Raw genomic sequence first — 23,564 nt, 5'->3', positions numbered from 1 at the left:
AAGCCAGGTTACAGGGAACCAGGCAGAGGGCCTTCTCGGTAGTGGCACCCACCCTGTGGAATGCCCTCCCACCAGATGTCAAAGAGAAAAACAACTACCAGACTTTTAGAAGACATCTGAACGCAGCCCTGTTTAGGGAAGCTTTTAATGTTTAACAGACTATTGTATTTTAATATTTTGTTGGAAGAGTGGCTGGGGAAACCCAGCCAGATAGGGGGGCTATACAATTATTATTATTATTATTATTATTATTATTATTATTACTACTACTACTACTACTACTACTACTACTACTACGGAACCACATTTGATTTTATCTCATCACACCACACATGGTAACTACCGTACTTTTCTGTCTATAAGATGCCCCCCTTTTTTTAGGGACTCAGTTTTAGGAAAATGAAGGGAGATGGCCCAAAGTTGTTGAGCCTCTCCCCCCATGCAGCTGCCGGCAGGAAACACTCCCTAGATAGTTTCCCGCACGCAGCAGCACTGGGGGAGTTTGTGCTTGCATCCAGAGGTACCACTGTATTTCTGCGTCTTGCTGGCTCAAAATTGTTATTGTGGTCAGAGACGTAGGACGGTCAGGTGGTACCCAGTGCAGAAAATTTCTTGTCACCCACACACACATTGATTTTTTAATTTTTTTTATTTTTGCCTGCAAAAATGGTTTTACGTTATTTCATATTTTCTTACAAAGGAATGTGGATTCTGAGCCTCTGATAACAAGTAGACGACTGTGGGCAGATACTGTGGATACTGTGGATTGTCTTTTGGCTTGTGTTATTTTATTTATGTTTATTGCCTATTTATTTAATAAAATTTATTTTAAAAAACCTGTAAAGTGGTTTACCAAAACAAAAAACAAAAAAACACCACAGCAGTAAAATCAAGAAAAATTAACAATCCTACTTTAAAACATACAAAAGCTAAAATATTAAGATTAAAATTACTTCAACTTCCTAAGCATCTAGGTATGCTTGCCTAAAGAAGAATGCTTTTAGCAGGTGCCTGAAAAGAGTCTAGCAAAGGTGTGTGCTTTGTTGAAATTTCAGCCTTCACGACATAGGAAAACGGCCAAATAAACAGCTATTTTCATGGAGGAGGGCCAAGATATTAACTGATATGCATGAAATTTCTTATGTAGCTATATCATCCCTAGTGTAGTAAGATAAGACCTTTGGAGCAGGCATTTTTTAAAAAAAGTTTTTTTTAATGAACCTCCCTAGTAGGGCAGTAATTGTTCCTTGATAATTTGTCACCCCCCTCCATGATGGCACCTGGGGAGACCCCTGCCCCCTTTCCTACGCCCCTGATCGTGGTGTGATTTCAAAAGTGCTTTTGTACAGTATATTGAAAAATTGCACAGCGCTAAAACAAACCATAAAATTTGTTATATTACCATGCAAAAATGACAAAAGATTAGTTGGGGGGGAGGCAAGGGATGGGGCCACAGACCCCCTAATTGGGAACCACTGTTCTAGATGTTTTGGACTACAATTCCCAGTGCATTTCCCCTTATTTTCCTTATTGCAAAAATTCTGAAGTGCCAGGGCGGAGGAGCAGGGGGCTTTTTTTGTTCAAGGGTTCCAAGTCAGTGTTAATTACAAAACCTGAATTCACCTGTATGTGATTGAAACCCACCTGAAAACAGGAAAGGCCTGAGGGGTTCTTTGTGTAGCCATGTGCCAAGGATGTGGCTTTTGCATGTTTCCTTGAGCACAACTTGTAACAGTGAAGAAGAAGCTGTAGTTTACAAATAAAGGAATGAACAAAGCTTTCTGCAAAAAAAACTTGGAAGACCTCATGGTAGGAAAACAATGGTGGAGATCTTAATAAATCAAAAGCCGCCATCTTGGAACTACATTAATGGCAGCCATTAAGGGGCTAGGAAGCTGCTTCTCATCCACAAAGCAGTAGGGCTGGGGGCCAGGACTGTTTATAGAACTGTGTATAGGATGGAAATGCTGTACTTTCCTCCCTTCCAAGCTGGTTTTATCTACTTATTATGGCAAATATACACAGACTGTAAAAACAAACAGGGAAGGAACTAGAAGAGGAAAGTTATGGGGGCAGGAAAGGCTAAGTATTCCCTTTCTCCTGCCATTTCTCTGCTGCAAATTGTACGGCCTGTTCTAGCACTTTGCAAGTATAGTGGTACCCCGGGTTACATATGCTTCAGGTTACAGACTCCACTAACCCAGAAATATTACCTCAGGTTAAGAACTTTGCTTCAGGATGAGAACAGAAATTGCGCTCCGGCGGCGCAGCAGCAGCAGGAGGCCCTATTAGCTAAAGTGGTGCTTCAGGTTAAGAACAGTTTCAGGTTAAGAACAGACCTCCGGAATGAATTAAGTACTTAACCTGAGGTACCACTGTAGTAACTGAGCTATCCAGCCCCATATTTCTAAAAAGCAGTTAGGGGACAGTCTTCTATATAAAGGTTGTTTTTCTATATAGGTGACTGTGTATATAAGTTAATCAGACAAAGTGGGTGTGTGCTTACTTGATACACATTTGAAAACCTTCCCTTTGATATGGTCAGATTCCTGAATTCCCACTCAAAACATTTTCAACTGAACTGGATAAACAATAACCCATCTCCCGTGGGTTCGCAGATGGAATTTATTGGAGTGCAAAGATACTATTCATCCTATTTCTAATTTCATCAGCATTCTTCACAATTTTGTCCTGAATGACATGATGTTTGCTCATATAATTATTCCACATAGCTTATTTTTGGGAATTTTATTTAGCTTTAGCCTGCAGTGGGCTTAGAGACTGTAGCCTGTACAGCAGCAATGCTCTTTGTCACTCTTTTATCTCCCTTTGTTGCATCCCTAAGTACTTCAAGTTTAGATTGTCTGATCCTAGCTTTGCTTCTCATTTGTATGTTTCTGGTTTTTTGTGACTCAGACTATCCAGTACACTGAGGCCAGCAACAGTGCACATACTTTAATAATGGTCACAAAAATGAAAATAGCAAAGCTCGCTGCATCTCAAATATCTCCTGGAGCACCCTTATTAAAGCCACAAGGTCTTTATAGATGTTTTAAGAATCCACAGCTTCTTTCGCAAACACACAATAAGTTTCTAGCCCCTAGTACAGTTATAGATATGTCTTTCTTATATACACAACAGCTTGCCATGAGTAAATAAATCTTGTTTTCAAATTTGATTATTCATAGGGCTGTTTTATTTAAAATTTATGATTTACTTCAAGAATTTTCAGTACGAAAGAATTTTCATACGGCAGAGTCAACAATCCTACAATGTGAATAATTACAGGCAATGTGAATAATGACACCAGCTGCGCTTCCACATCTCAGGTGGTGCTTTCCCTCCTTCCCTTTTCATTTATTCTTTTGCAAAGGAGGAAGAACCTGCATATCTTAATAATGCCCATATCCTCCTTGGGTGTTAGTCCTTAGGTAATACCAGCACATTCCCCGTAATCTTGTACGATATCATTTTCCAGTCAAAGATGTTTCCTCTAGGAAACTGGTGGACCTGGAACACATCTTGAATGTCTTGAGATTTCAGTACATAATCCCACATGTAGAGATCCGTTATTTCCCCCACAAAACGCCGTTTCTGCTGTTCGGATGTATTTTGTACACTCTGATCCCATCCAAGCATTGCAGTGCCCCCCGACTGAACAATATGCCCTACGTTGTGCACTTTTCGGACGCTCCTTTTCCCATTCATCCAAAAGGCGGTGAGGCCAAACTCAGCTTCCCAGGTGACACACATATGACTTCCCAAAGTGCTGAGATCGGGGAGGGCAAACATCACACTCTGACCCCCCATGTGTAAGCCAAAGCAGCCCTTTGCCTCACGCAAGATTCTCAGTTCATCCTTTTGAGAGCGGTAGGAGAAGAGAATGACTTTACGATCGCTCAAATCTTCTACTGAGACCCTCATGCAGAGTGTGAATTCCATGACATTCAGAGGCTGCAGTGGAGATATGACAACAAAACTCTCCTTTGATTCATTAAGGAAACTCAGAACTCTGCCCTGCAGACCTAGAAGGGAAAACATCATTAGCACTTCTACAGGAAATCACTGTTCAGCAAAGCAGTGGGGAACTTGTGGCGCTCCATATGCTTCTGAACTACAACTCCCATCATCCTTGGTCATTGGTCAGGCTGGCTGGAGCCGATGGGAGTCATAGTCCAACACACAACTGAGCACTTACCTAAATCAGTTTCGCTGTCTCTCACAGGGCTCCGTCCACCATCATGAACTGCAAAAGAAATGACACGTCTGAGCTTCTGGCACTGGTGAGAAAAATATTCACGTTACTCACAAGTGTTATGTAACCAAACTTTCACCTTTGGTGGAAATGAAATAAGGCAAATGGTTATTACAGTCCTTCATGAAATATTGGGCTGCTAGGTTTCATTGGACCTCCTCATGTAAAATATTATGTAAAAGACCATATAAGAGCATGTGATCAAAACCAAGTGTTATATATATTATAACTCTAGATAGAATACTATATGCAAAAGCCTGGATAATTAATCAGAAACATAATAACAGAGGCTTAGTAAGAAAGATATCAGAACAGCTAAATGCTGTAAAATTAACAGCTGAGAGAGAGAGGTTCAGAGAAGTTATTAGTGTCATTAGTGGACAGAACCTGGCAACACAATACATAAGAGGCGAGTTGCAAATTTTAAGGCAGGGAATTGATTACATAGCTCTATGAAGTTCTGAAACATATTACGTCAGGGAAAATATAAGAGCAGGTTTCAGCAAAATGAAGATTATGTCTGACAGGAGCTGATAGTATATATGCTTTTTATCAACTATCTGTCTGTCTGTCTATGATAGTAAACTTCTATAATATTCTTGATGTTTAAATTTTGTATGGGTTGTATGAACTTAATAAATTATTTGCTTTTTCCAAAAAAAAACAACAACCCAAATGTATGTGACGAAACTGTGGGTTGTCAGACATCAAGAACGGAAAGAGAGAGGTGAAGTTCCAGCAGAAGAGTAGATGTGGAGGCAGGAGAAACTTCTACTCCCCATCGACAGGCATACTGTTCTCCAGTAGCAGCCAGTGGGGCTGTGTTGCTCTCCTGGGCTTGTGTCCAACAAAGTCCTAGTCAGAGTAGACCCTTTGAAATTAAGAAACCTAAGTTAGTCCTGCCTATTGACTTCAATGGTGAATAGGACTAACATAGACTAGAATATTACCCGGCTGTCTTTCCCCTGCCTCTTACCAAGAGGGGAGGCAAGGCAGCAGGGACGTCATGTGCTGCGGGTACAAAATACATGCAGCAGCTAGAGTATTGGATTGGTTCCACTGCTCCTCTCACACCATGCCAAACTCCCACTGCCTTGCCCACCCCCCAGAAGTTGTAGTGACGCACAATGTTGGGAAGACGGGAGAGCAACGCAGCCCCACCTGTGCAGCTACTGACATTATCTATTCATGGGTCAGCTCTGGGAAAGGCAGGAAGGCCCTCTCTCACCTGAGTTGTGATAATAGGGGTTTTCTAACGATCAGTGATTTAGTTCGCCCACATCGCATGAGCAACATGTTCCTTTGCTGTGCACATCAAATCCACAACAGAGGCCATCTACTCACCCACATGGAGCCATGGGTGTGCGAGAACTTGCACTTCACAGAGTGAGAGGAACTCGTATCTCCCCGGGATTGTAATGGTCACATACTGGCCCTGCATCCCTGCACAGGTGAAGGACATGGTTTCCCCACGCCCCATGCTGTTGATTGTAGCGCACCTGCAAAGCAACTAGAGCATTACTCAGCGGTATGACCTCAGAGCACAGTGGAGATATGGCACATGGAAATATGGGAAGCCCACCAATATTTAGGCCAAAAGGATCAATGATATCAGCAAGAGACACAGAACATTTTGCTCAATCATTTCTTTGCAGTTAAACTTCCTAAGAGGAGCCTTGCTGGACCAGATCAAAGGGCTATCTACTCCAGCATCCTGTTCTCACAATGGCCAACCAGTTGCCTATGGAAAGCCACAACACAAGCAGAACATGAGTGTAGCAGCACTCCACTGGCCATACTCCCCAACATACTGTCTCTGATGCCGCTTGCAATATACAGCCTTCATTGCTAGTAGCAATTGATGGCCTTATCCTCCATGAATTTATTGAATCCCCTTTCAAAGTCATCTGCGACAGTGGTCATCATTACATATTGTGATCGAGATGCCATAGCTCAACTATGCAGAAGTGTAGTGAATTCTGCAGCACGTTCTGCAGCAGGGGTAGCCAATGTAGTACCTCCCAGCTGCCGTTGGACTGTAACTTCTATAGTCTTGATTGCTGATGATACTTGCCAGGGCTGATGGGGGTTGGAGTCCATAGTATCTGAGGGGACCATGCTGGATGCCCTTGCTCTAGAATACTTACTCTGTTAATACAACAGGTCTATCTTACTCTGTATGTCATTGTTACACATATTATTCATACACACCAGGGAACCATATTCAACCCTTGCCTATAGCCGCATTATGCAGGGAGAGACTAGCAGTGATGAGGAAGCTGATGCTTGGGGATGTTTGGATTCCTAGAATCATAGCTGGAAGGGACCTCAAGTCAACCCCCTGCAATGCAGGAATATCAACTAAAGCATCCCTGACAGATGGCCGTCCAACTTTGCTTAAAAACCTCCGAGGAAGGGGAGTCCACAACCTCTTGGTTTGTTCACCATCTAGATGATGTGTTCACCATTACTAGACCTCTCACCGAAACCCCCCTAGGAAGCTTCCATGCAATGACAGCATCCTCCAGAATATCTTTTGGAAGCTACCAATTTCATGGATTAAAGTCAACAGGATCAGTCCTCACAATGAGTGAGGCTGAACAATTTATTTTATTACTGATCATATGTCTATCCTGCTTTCCAGCCGCAGTCGGCTCTCAAAGTGGCTTACAATTAAAATCTGTACTAAGGTATAATATAATTAAGGATACTGTGTATGTATGGGACACAATTTGTCTTCTTTGGGTCCTGGCAGTTGGCAACATAGTCCAAGCTTCCAGGCTCATCCCTCCAAAGGGAGAGGACAGGAGATACAGATGGACTACAAGAGTGGCTGATGCAATAGATGTTAAAACTCAGAAGCAGCCTCTCCGTTTATTTAACTGAGAGGGTTAGGATGTTCATGTTTTAGTAGTACATTTTTTTCAGATTGAGTCCTGCCAATATCACCAGTGAGTAATCAATGGTCTTATACTGCAGATTCCAAATCCCCCAATTCCTCTGGAAACCAACACAACTAACTGACTTCCAGATCTGTATATTTTTTCAGTTATGTATAATTAACAAACCTGCTAGCGAAAACTACAGCAGATTCATTCTCGGAACATTGCAAACAGCTTGGAAGTCTTGTTTTTTTGATAAAGTGATTGCACATCAGGTGGTATATAAATTGTGTTAAATGCGTAAAAACAAACAATAAATAGTAAGCTCCAGTGAAATCTATGGGACTTACTCACAACAAAAATGTTTTTAGGATTGGGTCTAAGGTTCTAATCTTAAGAAAAGTTTATTGGAAATAGGTTGCACTGAACCATACAGGACTTACTTCCAAGTAAGATCATATTGCATGCCATCTTTATTGGTTTTCCATCACCATTCATTTGTTAACAGCAGAGAAATACCTGGGATTCATTGTGCCTCCCTTCTGTGGTGAATCTCCAATGAGAATCTCAGCTCCTTTTATCCTTGACTCACAACAGTCTCCTCTGTTTGTGATCACCACAGCAGATACCTGAAATGCTGAATTCAAATCTACCATCCACCAGGGCTCAAAATCCTTCTTCGTCAGGGTGCAGTCTCCATTAGCATAACTATTGGCCAGTGAACCATCTATGGCCTTCTTTGACTTCCCCTTTTCTTCATACGTGCTCGACTGGGACGACATTTTTCCCACTGCAATGTTAGGATCTGGAGGGGATGTGGAGAAAAAACACATCTATTTACTGCCAAAACAAAAGCAGATGCACAGATAGCACATGGATATCAAACTGAAGTCAGATCAGATAACGGTCCACTTAAAACACCATTCAGTCTTTAACAGTGGCTAACTGGATGCTCTGTGGCAGTTCAGAAAAAAGGGTGAGATGGCAATGTCCACACTCTCTCTTGTCCCCAGAATGTGGTACTTAGAAGCATAGAATTGTAGAGCTGGAAGGGACCCCGGAGTCATCTAGTCCAACCCCCTGCAATGCAGGATTCTTTCACCCAACATGGGGCTCGAACCCATGAGATCATGAGTCTTACGCAATTCCAACTTAAAGGATTTATTATCTCTGAATATATTATCTCTCAATATAGAAGATACAAATCTAGCTGTCAATGCTCATAGCCACTTACTTATCTTTGATGCAAGTTGTCTAATCTATCAGTTTATACGTGTGCTAGTGGCGTTTCACATGTTAACCATATACAACTGTGTGAAGAGATATTTTGCTGCCTCTCTCACACACTTGAATGTGATTTTGGTTTTGATGAATGACTCTGAAGGTCTATTCACGCAACCATCTGGGTGCACAGTGGACTCAGGAAGAGCCTGTACATCAGACATAGAATCACAGAATTGTCGAGTTTGCACAGTAGTAGCCTGCAGTCCAAACGAGGCTTATTGCATGCACAACCACACACAGGAGTTTGCTTTCAGCAGACATCAGGAAGCACTGTTTTCCTAGCATTTCCCTAATTCTGGTATCTGCACTTGTCTGCAGCCGCCACCCATGCAAATAGTCATGCAAGACTCCTGGTTTTATAATTTGAGAGTGAAGCATTTCCCTCTATTACTTCTCTTATATTTTGCAGCCAGCAAAAGACACCTCTTAATTCAGCCTCTGGGGAGCAGACAAGATCAGATAGTTCTGTCCCCCACCCTCTTGCCCTGTAGTAATCTTTGCGCCTTTTGTGGTTTTAAGCAATGCTTTAATGCCATTTTGTAGAATGAATATATATCCCACATCAGGACCTTGGGGTGAAGGGCAGACAACAAATTCCAACAAGCAACAGCAAAAATATTATTATTATTATTATTATTATTATTATTATTATTATTAGTATTATTATTATTATTATTATTATTACATATGCCATCTCAGGCAAGTGGGATAAGGAAGGATTTAGGTTGAAATAAACCACACTCAGGATTTACCTCCAACTGGGATTATTGAAGCATCTGCAATGGCAACATTACCAGCACTGCCTGGAAAAAAGAACAGCAATTACCAATTCAGGTAGGTAGCTGTGTTGGTCTGACACAGTTGAAATAAATAAATAAAAATAACTAATTGTCCAGTGGCACCTTAGAGACCAACTAAGTTTGTTCTGGGTATAAGCTTTCGTGTGCATGCACACTTCTTCAGATACTTCAGGTATCTGAAGAAGCATATACCCAGAACAAACTTGGTCTCTAAGGTGCTACTGGACAATTAGTTTATTTTTTTTTAGCAATTACCAAGACATGAAGCATACTCACATATGTTTCCATGTATAGCTGTTCATGTTTAAATAATCATCATTTTTATATCATTACATTGCCACTTGGGCCCTGTCTGTGATTTTGTCTTTGATCACATATATTTGATCACTTTATATTTCAAGGATTACAGTCAACAGGATCCTCGTGATGAGTGAGGCTGAACAATTTATTTTATTACTGATCATATGTCTATCCTGCTTTCCAACCACAGTGGGCTCTCAAAGTGGCTTACAATTAAAATCTGTACCAATTTATGATATAATTAGGGATATTGTGTACATATGGAACACAATTTGTATTCTTTGGGTCCTGGCAGTCCTTCCTTCTCTGTTTTTTTAGCCCCAACTATACAAACACAAGTAACTTTGCTGGATCCAGTAAAGTCCACATGTCCCAAACAGTTTAGGGTCAATCTGTCTAGCAAAGTACTTAATCAAAACTGTACTTACGTTTGTGTGTTATGAGCCAATGCAAAGCAGCAATAACCAGAAATGCAGAGTTGTGTAACATGTTTGTTATTTTATCCGCCTTTGGGAAGACTCTACAGACTTCTCAGCATCTTTGCAGCAGCATCCGAGACCTTCTCCATTCCTTTCAGATAAACCACTTTGCTCCTTGTGCTCAGGCTGTTCCTCAAAACTTCAAAATCCAATGTACCCACACAAGCCAGGCTGTCTTATAGCCGGGAAAGCTTTGAGCTGTAGGGCAGTTCTTGGGCACTGCTTTTTATCTGGCAAGATAAAGATATAATGGGTCCGTGGTGTGACTGACTTAACAGGACCAGCCAGAACATAGAAATAGCAGTCAAATTCCAAAAGAGGAAACATTCATACCTTTCATACACAACAGGTATCCATCTTATGCTGTCGGAATATGATGGGGAGTGGGGCAGGAGGAAGTTGTGGTGTACACATAAAACTGGAAACTAGATAACTAACCATGTCTTCTCAGAAGTAGTTCAGGGAAGTTTTTAGTGTGTGGTGTTGTATTGTGTTTTTACTCATTTTTGTTGGGAGCCACCTAGAGTGGCTGGGGCAACCCAGTCAGGTAGGCAGCATATAAATAAATAAATTATTATTATTATTATTATTATTATACCTACTGAATTCAATTACATTTATTGTCAGGATAAAATAGCATTCTACCAGACAATATCATAAAATATAAGTTGACAATTTACTTAACCTAATACTGTTTATACCAAAAGATTTCAAAATAGCTGCAATTTTTACTCCCATACAGAAATCATGAAAAGGTTATCTAGGATCTGGGTAATTCTGCCTGTTAGTTTGTTCCACTTAAATGTTTCAGGCTGTGTACCTACAATAACTTTAAAGCACATTTGAAGCACATTTCCCCCTTTTCAAGAATTCTGGACTCTGTAGTTTGTTAAGGGCTGCTGGGAATTGTAACTCTGTGAAGGTTAAACTACAGTGCCCAGAATTCTCTGAGGGAAAGAATGTGATTTGAATGTTCTTTAAAGGTATAGTGCGTACTTAAGATTCAAGACCTAACATACAGGTAGACTAGGCAGTTGCCTAGGACAGCGCAGCTAAATGGACATCCGCCATGCCAACTGTCTCTGGGCACCTCAGAGTGCTCCATGATACTGCTGGGCTTTTTAGAGGTCATTTCCAATTTGCATGGGTAACCCATTGTCCCATTCTGCCTAAAGTGGCAAAATGGCTTTCCAGTTTGTAGCCCAGTCTATCGATGTAGTCTGCACTGGGAAAATTTGAATTATCTATGAAGGCTTTATGCATAGACTGGAGGGGCAGAAGATAGAGGTGCAGAAGGAGACCCTACAGCAAAAAGCTGTAGAAACCGCAACCCTTCAGCTCTGGAAGCTTGCAATTTCTCCTACTGAAAGTTCCTAATTCATTATTTTATAATGTCTGGGGTAACTAGAACTCTCAGAAATCATTGCACCAGAGAAAGGAGATCAAGGGCAGAAACAAACGACATTGGACTACATTTTCAAACATGGGACATATTTTCAAAAGCATGACTACGGGATGGAAAAATTCAGCCAATTTGTGCTAAAAAAAATTAAAAGGCTGGTGATTATGGCTGCTTCTATGGGCTTGTCCAGGTCAAACACTAGCTGATGCCTGGTCTGGCTTTATGGGCTCACCCCACAGCACTGCAAAAAAAAAGAAGGAATTTGGGTGTGCAAAATTCTCCCTCCCATAATATCTCCGTCTCCCTAGATACTCTTGCCTAAAAGCTGACAGAAGCCTCCAGCCAGCTCCACTAATGAGACAAGGAAGAGACAGGTGTGTGGCTTAGCTCATTGGCAAAGGACAGCCTTTGAAACAGAATCAGGTGCAGGCACCTGTTGTATAGGGACATCTTGGTCATTCCTGCACTCTGCTTGTGGCATGTGGTTATCAAGATCAGCAGCAAATCGGATCGTGTAGGCATGGCTTAACAAAGAATGTTTCATTGGTGAGGTAAGGGAAGAGATGGCAGATGGGCTTTCAACTTGGTTGGTCTCCATAAATATTGAGAGGAGAGCTCCCCTCCCCACCCCACTTCAGCTCCTTTATTTCAGATTGCTGCCCCATTGCATTCTGAAGTACCAATGCGGGGCTCAGATGTTCGCTTTGCAAAAAAAGAAAGATGTTCCCTTTGCTCTGTGATCAAAGGAGGCAACACCACATTTATTTAATTTATTGGGCACTAACTGTCTAAGGAGAGTTGAGCTACATCATATGAGCACTAGATGTTAATCACAAAATTCTTTATTTTTATGGATCATTAGGAAAGGTTAACTGATCAGGAAGCATGAATAGAATTTTTTTCAGCTTGCAAGCAACTGGCAGTTTTCCTCAGCCCTCCGTTTCTAATCCCAGGTGGCTGTTATCACTGTTCTGACTCCACACAATGTTCCTAAGCATAAAGTGCCAACATCCAAACACTTGCCTGATGCAGCAGGTGATTCCTGAGTGAAGTATAATATACAGGTGGCACTTCCTAAATGTCTCATAATCTTAAATTGTTCATCAGTTCCCTTTTAATGCTGAAGATATTGGGACGCTCTGAGTGTTTTAAATGTTTGCAAATTGTTAGTTTCGATAACAAAATGTATGTGCTTCTCCAAAGTATCCAGCAAAACGCAAGCCATCCATCATTTGACCTGTGACACAGACTACCCACCTAGGGTCTAGAGTGCATTTAAGATTACAGTGGTACCTCAGGTTACATACGCTTCGGGTTACATACGCTTCAGGTTACAGACTCTGCTAATCCAGAAATAGTACCTCAGGTTAAGAACTTTGCTTCAGGATGAGAACAGAAATCGTGCTCCGGCGGCGCATCAGCAGCAGGAGGCCCCATTAGCTAAAGTGGTGCTTCAGGTTAAGAACAGTTTCAGGTTAAGAACGGACTTCCGGAACGAATTAAGTACTTTTTTTTTTAATAAATTTTTATTAGTTTTCCAAACACATAATAAAAACAAACAATACACAATACACAAACATACAAACATATAAACATGTATAATTTCATAATCTTATTTTCATATACCTTACTTCCCGGACTTCCCCATACCTCCCCTTTTCTGCATCCTTGTTTTACATTTCTTCAGCAACTCCTCCAATTAACTAATTATTCAAATTCAATTTCATTTAAGTTCTTTTTTTTTTTAACTTATTGATTACAGCTGCAATTCTCTATTTCCAAATTCCTTGACATCTTAACACTCCTCAATTTTACAACAGTTTTTAAGATATGTTTTAAATTTCTTCCAGTCTTCTTCCACTATCTCTTTCCCCTGGTCACGGATTCTGCCAGTCATCTCCGCCAGTCCCATATAGTCAATCACCTTCGTCTGCCATTCTTCCAGCGTGGGTAGTTCTTGTGTCTTCCAATACTTTGCTAAAAGGATCCTTGCTGCTGTGGTAGCATACATAAAAAACGTCCTATCCTTCCTTAACACCGATTGGCCGACCATGCCCAAGAGAAAAGCCTCTGGTTTCTTAGGAAAAGTCCTTTTAAGGACTTTCTTAATTTCATTATAGATCATTTCCCAAAAGGCTTTAATCTTCGGGCAGGTCCACCAAAGATGGTAAAAGGTACCTTCAGCTTCATTACTGGAACGAATTAAGTACTTAACCCGAGGTACCACTGTACTCCTGACAGCTTGATACTAGCAAGGATGCACTAACAGCTTGGTGACTGTGGGGGGAGGAGAGAAGCAGATTACATCATGATTTTTGCAAGGCTGCTTTGATGTTTTCTGACACATCCCACCAAATGATACCCCTGGCCACTCACCCAGCTTATAAATTTACTTATAAGGGTGTGATAATGCAGGGAATTGATATCAAACTTCTGGCCTGGTTAACACTATTCACACATGCACGCACACAGACTGGAGTTACAAGGTACAAAAATGAAAAGACATTGAAACAGACCTTAAATTCAGCTATGGGTCGCAGTTTCAATGTCATGCAGAGGCCTGGAACTTGAAGCTACTAAATGCCTCCAAGGTGTCAACTGTAGGCAACATGGTGCCCTCTTGATGTTGTTGGACTATTACTTCCACCCACCCTGGCCAGCATGACCAATGGCCAGGGATGGTGGAAGTTGTAATTCAGCAACATCTGGAGGGCACCACGTTGGCCAGCCCAGTTGTAGAATGCACCCTTTACTTATCAGGACCCGCTTCAGAATTGAGGGCCCCTCCCTGGCAAGATGCCCTCTGGTGAGACCCTCAGTGGTTATCCCCTGGCAACAGAGAGCCACAGCAGGCGTGACCATTTTAATTTCCCAGAATGCCTAGGAGTAACGCTACTTCAGAAGCATTGCAGGGGAATGAACTAGTGGGTCCTGGCAGCTGTTTTTATTGTCTTTTGCTGTTACTATTGCACACTACCCTGGGATCCATCTAGCTATTCCTAAAACAACTAGCACTTTGGTATCTTTATAGAAAACAAAGCATACTGTGCTTTTTTAATAAATAAATAAGAACATAGTTGCAAAGGTGAAAAGTGTATTTTCATTTATAACGACGCCATACGTGTACTTCTGGATCTGATCAGAGATCTGAACAAAACCCAAGAGGGAAAAGTGCCACGTAAGAGAACTGAGTGGATTTTTTATTTTATTTTTTGCTGTGAGAACCACAAGAAACCACACACTCATTCATACTCAGAAGGACAACAGCTAGCTTTGAGCTAATCAAGCCACCAAGTGCAATTCCAGAAATATGCAGTGTCATATACATGCTTATAAATACCAAATTCATTACACTATTCAAGTGCAAGACTTCATGTAGCTAAAACAACAGCGCACACGCGCGCGCACACACAAAGCACCAGGTAAACCTGAACACTTGTAGAAGTACAAAATTTTATAAGAACTAGAAAAGCTCAGTGGGCACAGTGGCTACTGCCAAGGGCAGATGGCCAGCAGGGAAGACAACTTGGAGCAGGAGGCTTTCTTTTCGCTGCAGCTCCGACTCAGCACAGCCTTCACATCTTCTCCCCCGTGCCAACATGACTGTGTCTGAGGTTCTTTCCGCATCAGCTGTAAGAGAGCGTTATTTATTCAGAAAGAAAGAGTATTTAGTTTTGTGTGAGGCATTACTAAGCATACAGGAAGCAGCGTACGAATGTGGTTTTTGTTTTTATTTCGAAGAACTAGAGGAAGCTGCAGCAGTAAAATGAAAAATCAAGCAGAAATTCTCTCGGATTCGGACGGAGTAGGAAAGCAGTCGGTCAAACTTCCCGCCTTACACGCCTCCTAAAAGATGGTTGGAGCAGAGGGCGGGCTTTTCTGGTTTGAACCTTAACGTCTCAAGCTTCCCGCCAATCAGACAGGAAGAAACCACCAACTTTCCCAGACCCATGGAAGGCTTAGGACGAAACTAAACACTTAAAAACGACCCATACAACGAGTTGTAGAGGCGGAGATAAGAAAAACGGGGATCAGTTCCTTGTGCGAAGACATAGTGCAATACCCAATTTAAAGGAAACTTTTCAATATAGAAATGAGCTCAGTGATGTTTGTCTATATGATATGAACTATACGGAGTAAATTTACTATTTCCACGCATGTCTAAAGGTACCAAATTAAACAGCGAAGGCTCCGCAGCTCCTTCGACTTAAATGTGCTCCCCTCTCGGATCGCAGTGTAGAGGCAAACAGCATCTGGGGGCCCCAGGTTCTCCACCCCCGTTTTAAGCACCTACCCAATTAAAAGCCGCAAGTGAAGCTCGAGGGCAGCTTAAGGTAAGCCCTTCGCTCCTCGGCCAGTCAAGAATTGGGCTGTGAAAATTCAAACTAGTTCCTTCCCGTTCCCAAAATGGCGCTTCATGAAGCAGAATCGGGGACACTTATGTATATACAGGAAGCGATCTGAAATCCACCGCTCCCTCTCGCATCGCAGTGCAGAGGCACTTTGTACTAACTCGCAAATTGGGGTAGGGGGAAAGGGAAGACAATCTCAAGCCCTTCTCCGGATGCGGTGTAGTGGCTCTGAAAAGAGCCTTTGGGTTGTTGGTGAAGCTGGGCGAGGGGCGCCTAAGCCCTCTCTCCGCGGATGCGCCGCGCCAGCTGGATGTCCTTGGGCATGATGGTCACCCTCTTGGCGTGGATGGCGCACAGGTTGGTGTCCTCGAAGAGCCCCACCAGGTACGCCTCGCTCGCCTCCTGCAGCGCCATCACGGCCGAGCTCTGGAAGCGCAGGTCCGTCTTGAAGTCCTGCGCGATCTCGCGCACCAGGCGCTGGAAAGGCAGCTTACGGATCAGCAGCTCCGTCGACTTCTGGTAGCGGCGGATCTCGCGCAGCGCCACGGTGCCCGGCCGGTAGCGGTGAGGCTTCTTCACGCCGCCCGTGGCCGGCGCGCTCTTGCGAGCCGCTTTGGTGGCCAGCTGCTTGCGAGGCGCCTTGCCGCCCGTCGACTTACGAGCCGTCTGCTTCGTCCGAGCCATCTTCGCAGATTCAGAAGAGAACTAAAAGCTGAGCGCAGAAGGCAAAATTTATACACTAGTTCTGCCCTCTGATTGGCTATTGCTAGATGAACAACTCTCGCCATTGGATACATTCGACTTGTTGATTGGTTGGAATTACAAAACCTCAAGCTCATTCGACAGTTTGAAAAGGCGCGCATTGATGTTTAAAAATCGTCAGCAGCCTCTCGCTTTTTAAATTTCCCCCTCCGTTTTTGCATTGCGTAGGCTCCAGGGGCGGAGGAATGCCAGCTACGTGTAAACCTAAGGGTCGTGTAGTGTATCGTTCACAGAAATCACCCTTTTAATTTTCTTAAAAATAGAAAATACGCGTCCATGTTTATCGAGCTGCCTCACAAAACCCACATCGCCTATATGTAACCCTGTTTATGTAATAAGATATCCTCATTCGGGACCGAATTTTCCGAAGGTATTCTGCAATTCCAGTAATCCTACCCATTTCACGAACATGTAATAAGTGAATTCTAAAACAATAAATTGGAGACTGCATGGATACTAATCATTAGGAACTTCGAAGCGTTGGCCACTTTTGTTGTGCAACCGCACGTCTACAAACCGTATATAGGAGCTGGCTACAGCTCACCAATAACTGCAAAGCGCGGGTAATTCAAATTACCCAACTGTTATTGCTAGAAAATTGCTTCCCAATTCGGTTTTCTACAACCATCAGTCATTCTTTCTGTGCATATAAAACTACGATTTCATCTGGGACACAAAAGAAGTAAAATTTATTCACCGCAGGAGACTCATATGAAAGGAGCTCTAGGGTATCTGTGCTTTGTTCGATCATTTAGCTTTTAACTGCTGCATATAGTGGGCGAGATGGCTTATATTTAAACTGCATTAAACTTTTTAAATATATATATATTTATGCTTTTCAGATTTATACATTTCACCAACTTCACAATTTTTTAAACATTTCAAAACTTCCTTCCCCTTTCTGCGGCTCCTTAAACTTAACTGTAATATCTTCTGCATATCCAAATTAACTTAATTTGCTCATCTATTCATCTACTTTAAATATATACTCTTATAAAACTGCAGGTTACTAAACTGCATTAAACTTTTAGTAGGGGGTAGAAGTGTCGTAGAGCTCTCTTAATGAAAAAATAGGTGGCTCTTAAAAGAGCCGTTAGGTTGCAGTGAGTGGCGGTAATTTACTTTGAGCTGGTATACTTGGTGACAGCCTTCGTGCCCTCGGAGACAGCGTGTTTAGCCAGCTCCCCGGGCAGCAAGAGCCGGACAGCCGTTTGAATCTCTCTCGAGGTGACAGTGGAGCGCTTGTTATAGTGCGCTAAGCGGGTGGCTTCCCCAGCGATGCGCTCAAAAACATCATTCACGAAGGAGTTCATGATGCTCATGGCTTTGGATGAAATGCCAGTGTCCGGGTGAACTTGCTTCAGAACTTTGTAGACATAGATAGAATAACTCTCTTTCCTAACTTTCTTCCGCTTCTTGTCGCCTTTCTTATGAGTCTTCGTCACAGCTTTCTTGGATCCCTTTTTGGAAGCCGGCACTGACTTCGCTGGCTCCGGCATCTCTGCGTTTTCATGCGCTCTCCAGTCACCGCGGGCTCACGAGCGCTGCTGTTTTTTATATTGGCGATATGCAAATGAGAGAATTGTATTCTTCATTTCCTATTGGCTGAGAACTCGCAAAGAGTTACAAGCGTTCGCGTTTCGTTCATGATTGGTCAGCCAGATGCCAAGTGTTCATTGGCTGGTTTTGAAGCAATATCTCGGTTTGAGCCAATCACAACTCACACCGACTTTGACGGGAAAATGAAAGACCTGCCGTTCGACCTGGCATAAGCGATCGTTCATTCACAAAAAACTATTTTAAAAGTTTGAAAATCGCCCCCTTCTAAATTGTCTTAAATTCTTTAAAGTAAATACACCGAATTCAATGGGGCTGAGCAGAAGCTGGCATTGTTTGACAGTGTGAAGGTGCTCCATCTAGTATTTAATTGCCGTGAACCGTAGGACCCTTTAAGAACTAGCCAGCAAATTTTGACAACCGAGACAATCTAACCCTGGACACGTGGTACAATGTATCTTAGTGTTTGACAGCGGTTTCCCACAAGCTTCGGGCTGTTTTAATACTTTGTAAATCCGAGTCCTAAACATATTGACTCAGAATTAAACTGCTTTATGTTTAAATGGGACTTACTTTCATGAAAACCGAAACCCAGTTCTATGTATTTTGGCGCAGAAATAAATCCTACTAGCGACACCGTGTGCTCCTAACAATGCATAAAATTTGTAAAAATTCTCACCGAAGAGGGATTCATTCACACAAATACACCCCCCCCAAAAAAACCCCACCACCTGTAAGTTGGATAGTCAAGTAGCGCGGCTTCTCCCCCATCTTTTCGCAACAATACTTTCTAGCTGATTTTATTCAAGGGCTCAAAGTTCAAGTTTTTAAAAATAACTTTTTAGAAATTAATAACTTTTCTGGGATGAAAGCATCTCCCTCCTCTTCTTTCACTTCCGTGCCCGCCTAACTAGATCCACTCTTCTCAAGAAGCGCGCACCAACCAACCCGGGGCAAGTTAGTATCCCGCTAAAGAGGCCGATCTAATGTCCCCATTTCCAGAAATGCAGGCTAATAATTCTGCGAGGAGCAAGTCTGTGACTGAAATTCTGACCAAACATGTGCAAGATATACTGTGGCAGGCGTGTGTATGTGTATGTATCTATATATTGCAAGAGTGTATGTACATTTGTGACAAGCTCTTTTTAGGAGGAGGTGGGTGGCTCTTAAAAGAGCCGTTGGGGTTTTTTAGCAGCGCGCGGGGCACGTCTACTTCTTCTTGGGCGCCGCCTTCTTAGCCTTGGCCGCTTTGGGTTTGGCTGCCTTCGGCTTGGCCGTCTTGGGCTTCACCGCCTTGGCTTTGGCCGGGCTCTTGGCGACCCTCTTGGGCTTGACGGGCTTGGCCGCTTTCTTGGGGCTCTTGGCCGCCTTCTTGGCCGCCGGCTTCTTGGGCTTCTTAGGGCTTTTCTTGGCCGCCGCGGCTTTCTTGGGCTTCTTGACGCCGCCGGCCGCGGCTTTCTTGGCGGCGGGCTTCTTGGCTTTGACGGCAGCCGCCTTCTTCTTGGGCGCCTTCTCCTTGCCCTCGCCGGCCTTCTTGCCGATCTTGAAGGATCCCGAGGCGCCGATGCCCTTGGTGTGCACCAGGGTGCCTTTGTTCACCAGGCTCTTCAGGCCCAGCTTGATGCGGCTGTTGTTCTTCTCCACGTCGTAGCCTCCGGCCGCCAGGGACTTCTTCAGCGCCGCCAGAGACACCCCTTTGCGCTCCTTGGACGCCGCCACCGCCTTGGTGATCAGCTCGGTGACGCTGGGGCCCGAAGCCTTGCGCGCTTTGGCGCCGCCACTAGCCTTCTTCGCCTTCTTGGCCGGAGCCTTGGAGGCCACGACAGGAGCAGCAGCGCTGACAGCAACCGCGGGCGCCGTTTCGGACATGATGGCGAGGAGAGAGAGATGCGCGACACACACACAAAAAAGATTCCCGACAGAAGAAAAGTGAACTCAAGTAGGTCAGCCGCTGTTTATTTATAGAGAGGAGCTGCCTCCTGATTGGTCCGCTGCAGGGCCCGCCCCTCTGCCAGGCAGACAGGAACTCTTTCGAGCGCCCAGTTTGTGTTTCTTTCGAGTTAATAAAGTGCGATTTTTACACCATACCGACCACCAAATAATCAAATATATCAACCGGGGCGAAGAGGGAAGGGTGCTTCGCATTCGTTGCTTTTTTGAAAGCGCAAAAGTAAAGGCAACGTTTGGAAAAGGGCTCTTAAGTCTCGGCTGCAGGAGCTGGGGAGACCTCCCAAGAGCGAAACTTTTGTTTTTCTTTGTAAATTAAAGCAATGTAAGCCCCCAAAACACCCGAAAAACTGTGGGGGTCACATCTTCAGACAGTAAGGTCTGTCACAGGACGTGGTGTGAGTTTTTAAAGCTAGTCTCCTCGTTGCAGGTGGACTTCAAGTAAACGGAGGTAACACAAGACTACACAAAATAGATTCACCATTGCTAATCGGCCAAGCCCTTACCAGCTCGCCTGCGCTATAGAAAAGGTACTAAATATTGTATTATTTAGGTACATTCAAAGCCAATACTATATTGATAGTGTATGATCACACACACAAACACTATTCAAGAGTTTAATGAAAAATTTAAATTACAACCCACAAGGTATGTGACTGACTGTTGGACTTCACTGCAGCTCTATTTTATGCAGACTGATTTAGATACCTTAAGAATGTTATAGGAATTTGAATAAATAATTAAAATCTATCTGTTTTTTCAGAGCAAACCCCTGGAAAACAACCATTAGACTCCAGGTGGCCCTTAGTCTCAAAGTGAAAAGGGCAGGTTCACTCCTCAGTCTTACAGCACCTTGAGATAAAAGCCATCTTGTTTTCAAAGGATGTATTTAGTGTAAATAGACAGGTGACCGTTTGTGAAAAATATGATTCCCCTTCTTAAGGCTGCATCTCTAAACAAACTAACTTGGGAACAAGTCCCATTAACTAATGTGAGCTTTATTTCCTAGATGCGGCCACAGCTAAGTATATTTGAATTGGAATCAATGGGACTCTTCCCCCCCCCCCCCCCTCGCCTGGGCTTTGAAGTGCTCTCCCATAGAAATTACTGGGATTTATAACTCCGTCGCGTGCACGTCTACAAGGAAATAGCTCCCTCTGAGTTAAACGGAATTTACACCCAAGGATGTTAAAGGCTCCAACCTCACGAGCCGAAGTTTACGCAGTTTGGGATAATAATAAAAAACCCAACAAAAGTGCGCTGTAAACTATGAGAAATCGGGAAGGGGAGGTTCAACCCTAAACAGCAAATGTTTGTCTTTTCCTGTCAATATCACTAATAGCTGAAAAACGTAAAAAATGAAGAGACAGCCCAAAATGTTCTCAAACAAGAAGATCTTATATAAAAGATTTAGGCTAGTTTAGCAAAGGAGCTTCCAGTGAGAGTTTATACAAGCAAAGAGTTTGTCGGCTGGTATTGAACAACATTGAACACAAAGGCAGAGCTGCTTGATTTTAGAGGGTGAATATTCCGGGGAAACTCGTCATTGCAAAATAAAAAAATCCATAGGGCTGCTAGGAGGCGGTCCTTAGGTGACACAAACCAAAGCGGGAGTTTTCGAATGGAGAAGCTGTCCAATGAGAATCTGCCCCACTGATGTCAGCCAATGGGGACAGAGACAGGAGCGCACTATAAATAAAGGGTCGCTATCGCTTCGCTCCTCTATTCGGAGTTTTAGTTGCGGCTGGTTGAGGGCTGATCGCCGTGTCTTCGTGAGTGCAAACGCGCCCCAAAGATGGCTCGGACGAAGCAGACGGCTCGCAAGTCTACGGGCGGCAAGGCGCCTCGCAAGCAGCTGGCCACCAAAGCGGCTCGCAAGAGCGCGCCGGCCACGGGCGGCGTGAAGAAGCCTCACCGCTACCGGCCGGGCACCGTGGCGCTGCGCGAGATCCGCCGCTACCAGAAGTCGACGGAGCTGCTGATCCGCAAGCTGCCTTTCCAGCGCCTGGTGCGCGAGATCGCGCAGGACTTCAAGACGGACCTGCGCTTCCAGAGCTCGGCCGTGATGGCGCTGCAGGAGGCGAGCGAGGCGTACCTGGTGGGGCTCTTCGAGGACACCAACCTGTGCGCCATCCACGCCAAGAGGGTGACCATCATGCCCAAGGACATCCAGCTGGCGCGGCGCATCCGCGGAGAGAGGGCTTAGGCGCCCCTCGCCCAGCTTCACCAACAACCCAAAGGCTCTTTTCAGAGCCACTACACCGCATCCCGAGAAGGGCTTGAGATTGTCTTCCCTTTCCCCCTACCCCAATTTGCGAGTTAGTACAAAGTGCCTCTGCACTGCGATGCGAGAGGGAGCGGGGGATTTCAGATCACTTCCTGTGTCCCCGTTTCTGCTTCATGAAGCGCCATTTTAGGAACGGGAAGGAACTAGTTTGAATTTTCACAACCCAATTCTTGACTGGCCGAGGAGCGAAGGGCTTACCTTAAGGTGCCCTCGAGCTTCACTTGCGGTTTTTAATTGGGTAGGAGCTTAAAACGAGGGTGGAGAACCTGGGGCCCCCAGATGCTGTTTTGACTTTACTCTGCCGTCATCCATAACCATTGACCACGCTCCTATCCTCTGCCAGGACTTACGATCTTCCAGCTCTTTACATCTGCAGAAATATTTCCTCCTGGCGAGCGTTTGAATCATCCGATTTCCAAAATACTCATGCCAGAGCGAATGTATTTGTATTACGTATACACCCACCCTGTTCTCCCTCTGCCCGGCAACGTTTTTTGGGGGAGCGCTGAAGAAGTCCTTGCTCTGCTTTTGAAGCTTTTTAGGCTTCCCTTTCGTCCAATGAGTTTAAGGTGGTGGACATGGCTCTCCCCCTCCCCATTTTATAGCAAACACCCCAGCTGCTCTCTGCTGTATAATAAATCCATCTAGTTGGCTGAATACTACCTGTCATTGGCTTCCAGCCCTGCAACCCTTTTATAACCAGAGATGTCAGACTGGGCATGGGGCCTGTATGCCTGAACTCCACACAAGTAATTGTTAGGTATTTTCGATTTCAAATTATGATGATGTGTACCTCTAGATGGTACATAACCAAGTGAACCATGGCAATTCTAGGGCAAGCATAGTACTAGCAGTGAGCATACATGTGAATGACAATGCATTTTGCCTTGGATTAAGATGCTGTTCCAACATTCTCACAGATACTGGACAGAAGAGAAAACACAGGATTTCACATTTTACTCCAGTTGTCTATGGAAGAGGCTTGGTGCATCCATCTCTCCACCCCCTTCAGCTTTTATTTATTTTTTGTATAATTTTTATTGATTTTCTTTTCTCATAACAAATATTCAATATTATTACTTGACATTCATTTTCTAGTCCCGTCCCGTCCCCCCGTTGACTCCCCCCAACATCCATTTCTGGTTTGTTACACCAAATGTTACATTCTCCCTTCAGCTTTTACACACAACTCACTTCATCAGGTGATGATTATACATACACTTCTATCCAGTTAAAGTAGATATTCATATTACATTC

General features: G+C 43.7%; 5 protein-coding genes across 5 annotated transcripts; 1 reads left to right on the top strand and 4 right to left on the bottom strand.

Annotated features, from left to right (window-relative positions):
* Nucleotides 1–3,179: 3,179 nt before the first annotated feature.
* LOC144328982 (pentraxin fusion protein-like) lies at nucleotides 3,180–10,224 on the bottom strand. Its single transcript, XM_077934908.1, has 6 exons — nucleotides 9,950–10,224; nucleotides 9,174–9,224; nucleotides 7,657–7,942; nucleotides 5,600–5,754; nucleotides 4,199–4,246; nucleotides 3,180–4,025 (listed from the first exon to the last, which is right to left on the bottom strand). Exons 1-6 carry the CDS (start codon nucleotides 10,008–10,010, stop codon nucleotides 3,421–3,423), a joined length of 1,206 nt encoding a protein of 401 aa, XP_077791034.1. The 5' UTR covers nucleotides 10,011–10,224; the 3' UTR covers nucleotides 3,180–3,420.
* A 4,357-nt stretch (nucleotides 10,225–14,581) lies between these two features.
* LOC114605473 (histone H3) lies at nucleotides 14,582–16,553 on the bottom strand. The gene has a single exon (XM_077934902.1). The coding sequence runs from the start codon at nucleotides 16,436–16,438 to the stop codon at nucleotides 16,028–16,030; it is 411 nt and encodes a 136-aa protein (XP_077791028.1). The 5' UTR covers nucleotides 16,439–16,553; the 3' UTR covers nucleotides 14,582–16,027.
* Nucleotides 16,554–17,403: 850 nt separating this feature from the next.
* LOC114605474 (histone H2B 7-like) lies at nucleotides 17,404–18,744 on the bottom strand. The gene has a single exon (XM_028746816.2). It carries the CDS (start codon nucleotides 18,013–18,015, stop codon nucleotides 17,635–17,637), a length of 381 nt encoding a protein of 126 aa, XP_028602649.1. The 5' UTR covers nucleotides 18,016–18,744; the 3' UTR covers nucleotides 17,404–17,634.
* Nucleotides 18,745–18,850: 106 nt separating this feature from the next.
* Nucleotides 18,851–19,987, bottom strand: LOC114605472 (histone H1.5-like). Its single transcript, XM_028746814.2, has one exon. The coding sequence runs from the start codon at nucleotides 19,940–19,942 to the stop codon at nucleotides 19,283–19,285; it is 660 nt and encodes a 219-aa protein (XP_028602647.1). The 5' UTR covers nucleotides 19,943–19,987; the 3' UTR covers nucleotides 18,851–19,282.
* A 1,573-nt stretch (nucleotides 19,988–21,560) lies between these two features.
* On the top strand, nucleotides 21,561–22,360 carry LOC114605137 (histone H3). The gene has a single exon (XM_028746021.2). The coding sequence runs from the start codon at nucleotides 21,816–21,818 to the stop codon at nucleotides 22,224–22,226; it is 411 nt and encodes a 136-aa protein (XP_028601854.1). The 5' UTR covers nucleotides 21,561–21,815; the 3' UTR covers nucleotides 22,227–22,360.
* Nucleotides 22,361–23,564: the final 1,204 nt, after the last annotated feature.

This window comes from Podarcis muralis, chromosome 10 (genome assembly GCF_964188315.1).
Source record: "Podarcis muralis chromosome 10, rPodMur119.hap1.1, whole genome shotgun sequence".
In the NCBI taxonomy this organism is placed as follows: domain Eukaryota; kingdom Metazoa; phylum Chordata; class Lepidosauria; order Squamata; family Lacertidae; genus Podarcis; species Podarcis muralis.
Note: the sequence above shows the minus strand (reverse complement) of the source record. Positions and strands in the feature narration are given on the sequence as shown.

Bases quoted from the DNA above. Each gene is read 5' to 3' on its own strand.
- LOC144328982 (XM_077934908.1), bottom strand. From the start codon at position 10,010: ATGTTACACAACTCTGCATTTCTGGTTATTGCTGCTTTGCATTGGCTC. The intron at 5,755-7,656 runs GTATTTCTCTGC...GTTGCTTTGCAG, and splicing joins GGAGGCACAATGAATCCCAG to GTGCGCTACAATCAACAGCA. The intron at 4,247-5,599 runs GTGAGTAGATGG...TTTCTTTTGCAG, and splicing joins ACACCCATGGCTCCATGTGG to TTCATGATGGTGGACGGAGC.
- LOC114605473 (XM_077934902.1), bottom strand. From the start codon at position 16,438: ATGGCTCGGACGAAGCAGACGGCTCGTAAGTCGACGGGCGGCAAGGCG.
- LOC114605474 (XM_028746816.2), bottom strand. From the start codon at position 18,015: ATGCCGGAGCCAGCGAAGTCAGTGCCGGCTTCCAAAAAGGGATCCAAG.
- LOC114605472 (XM_028746814.2), bottom strand. From the start codon at position 19,942: ATGTCCGAAACGGCGCCCGCGGTTGCTGTCAGCGCTGCTGCTCCTGTC.
- LOC114605137 (XM_028746021.2), top strand. From the start codon at position 21,816: ATGGCTCGGACGAAGCAGACGGCTCGCAAGTCTACGGGCGGCAAGGCG.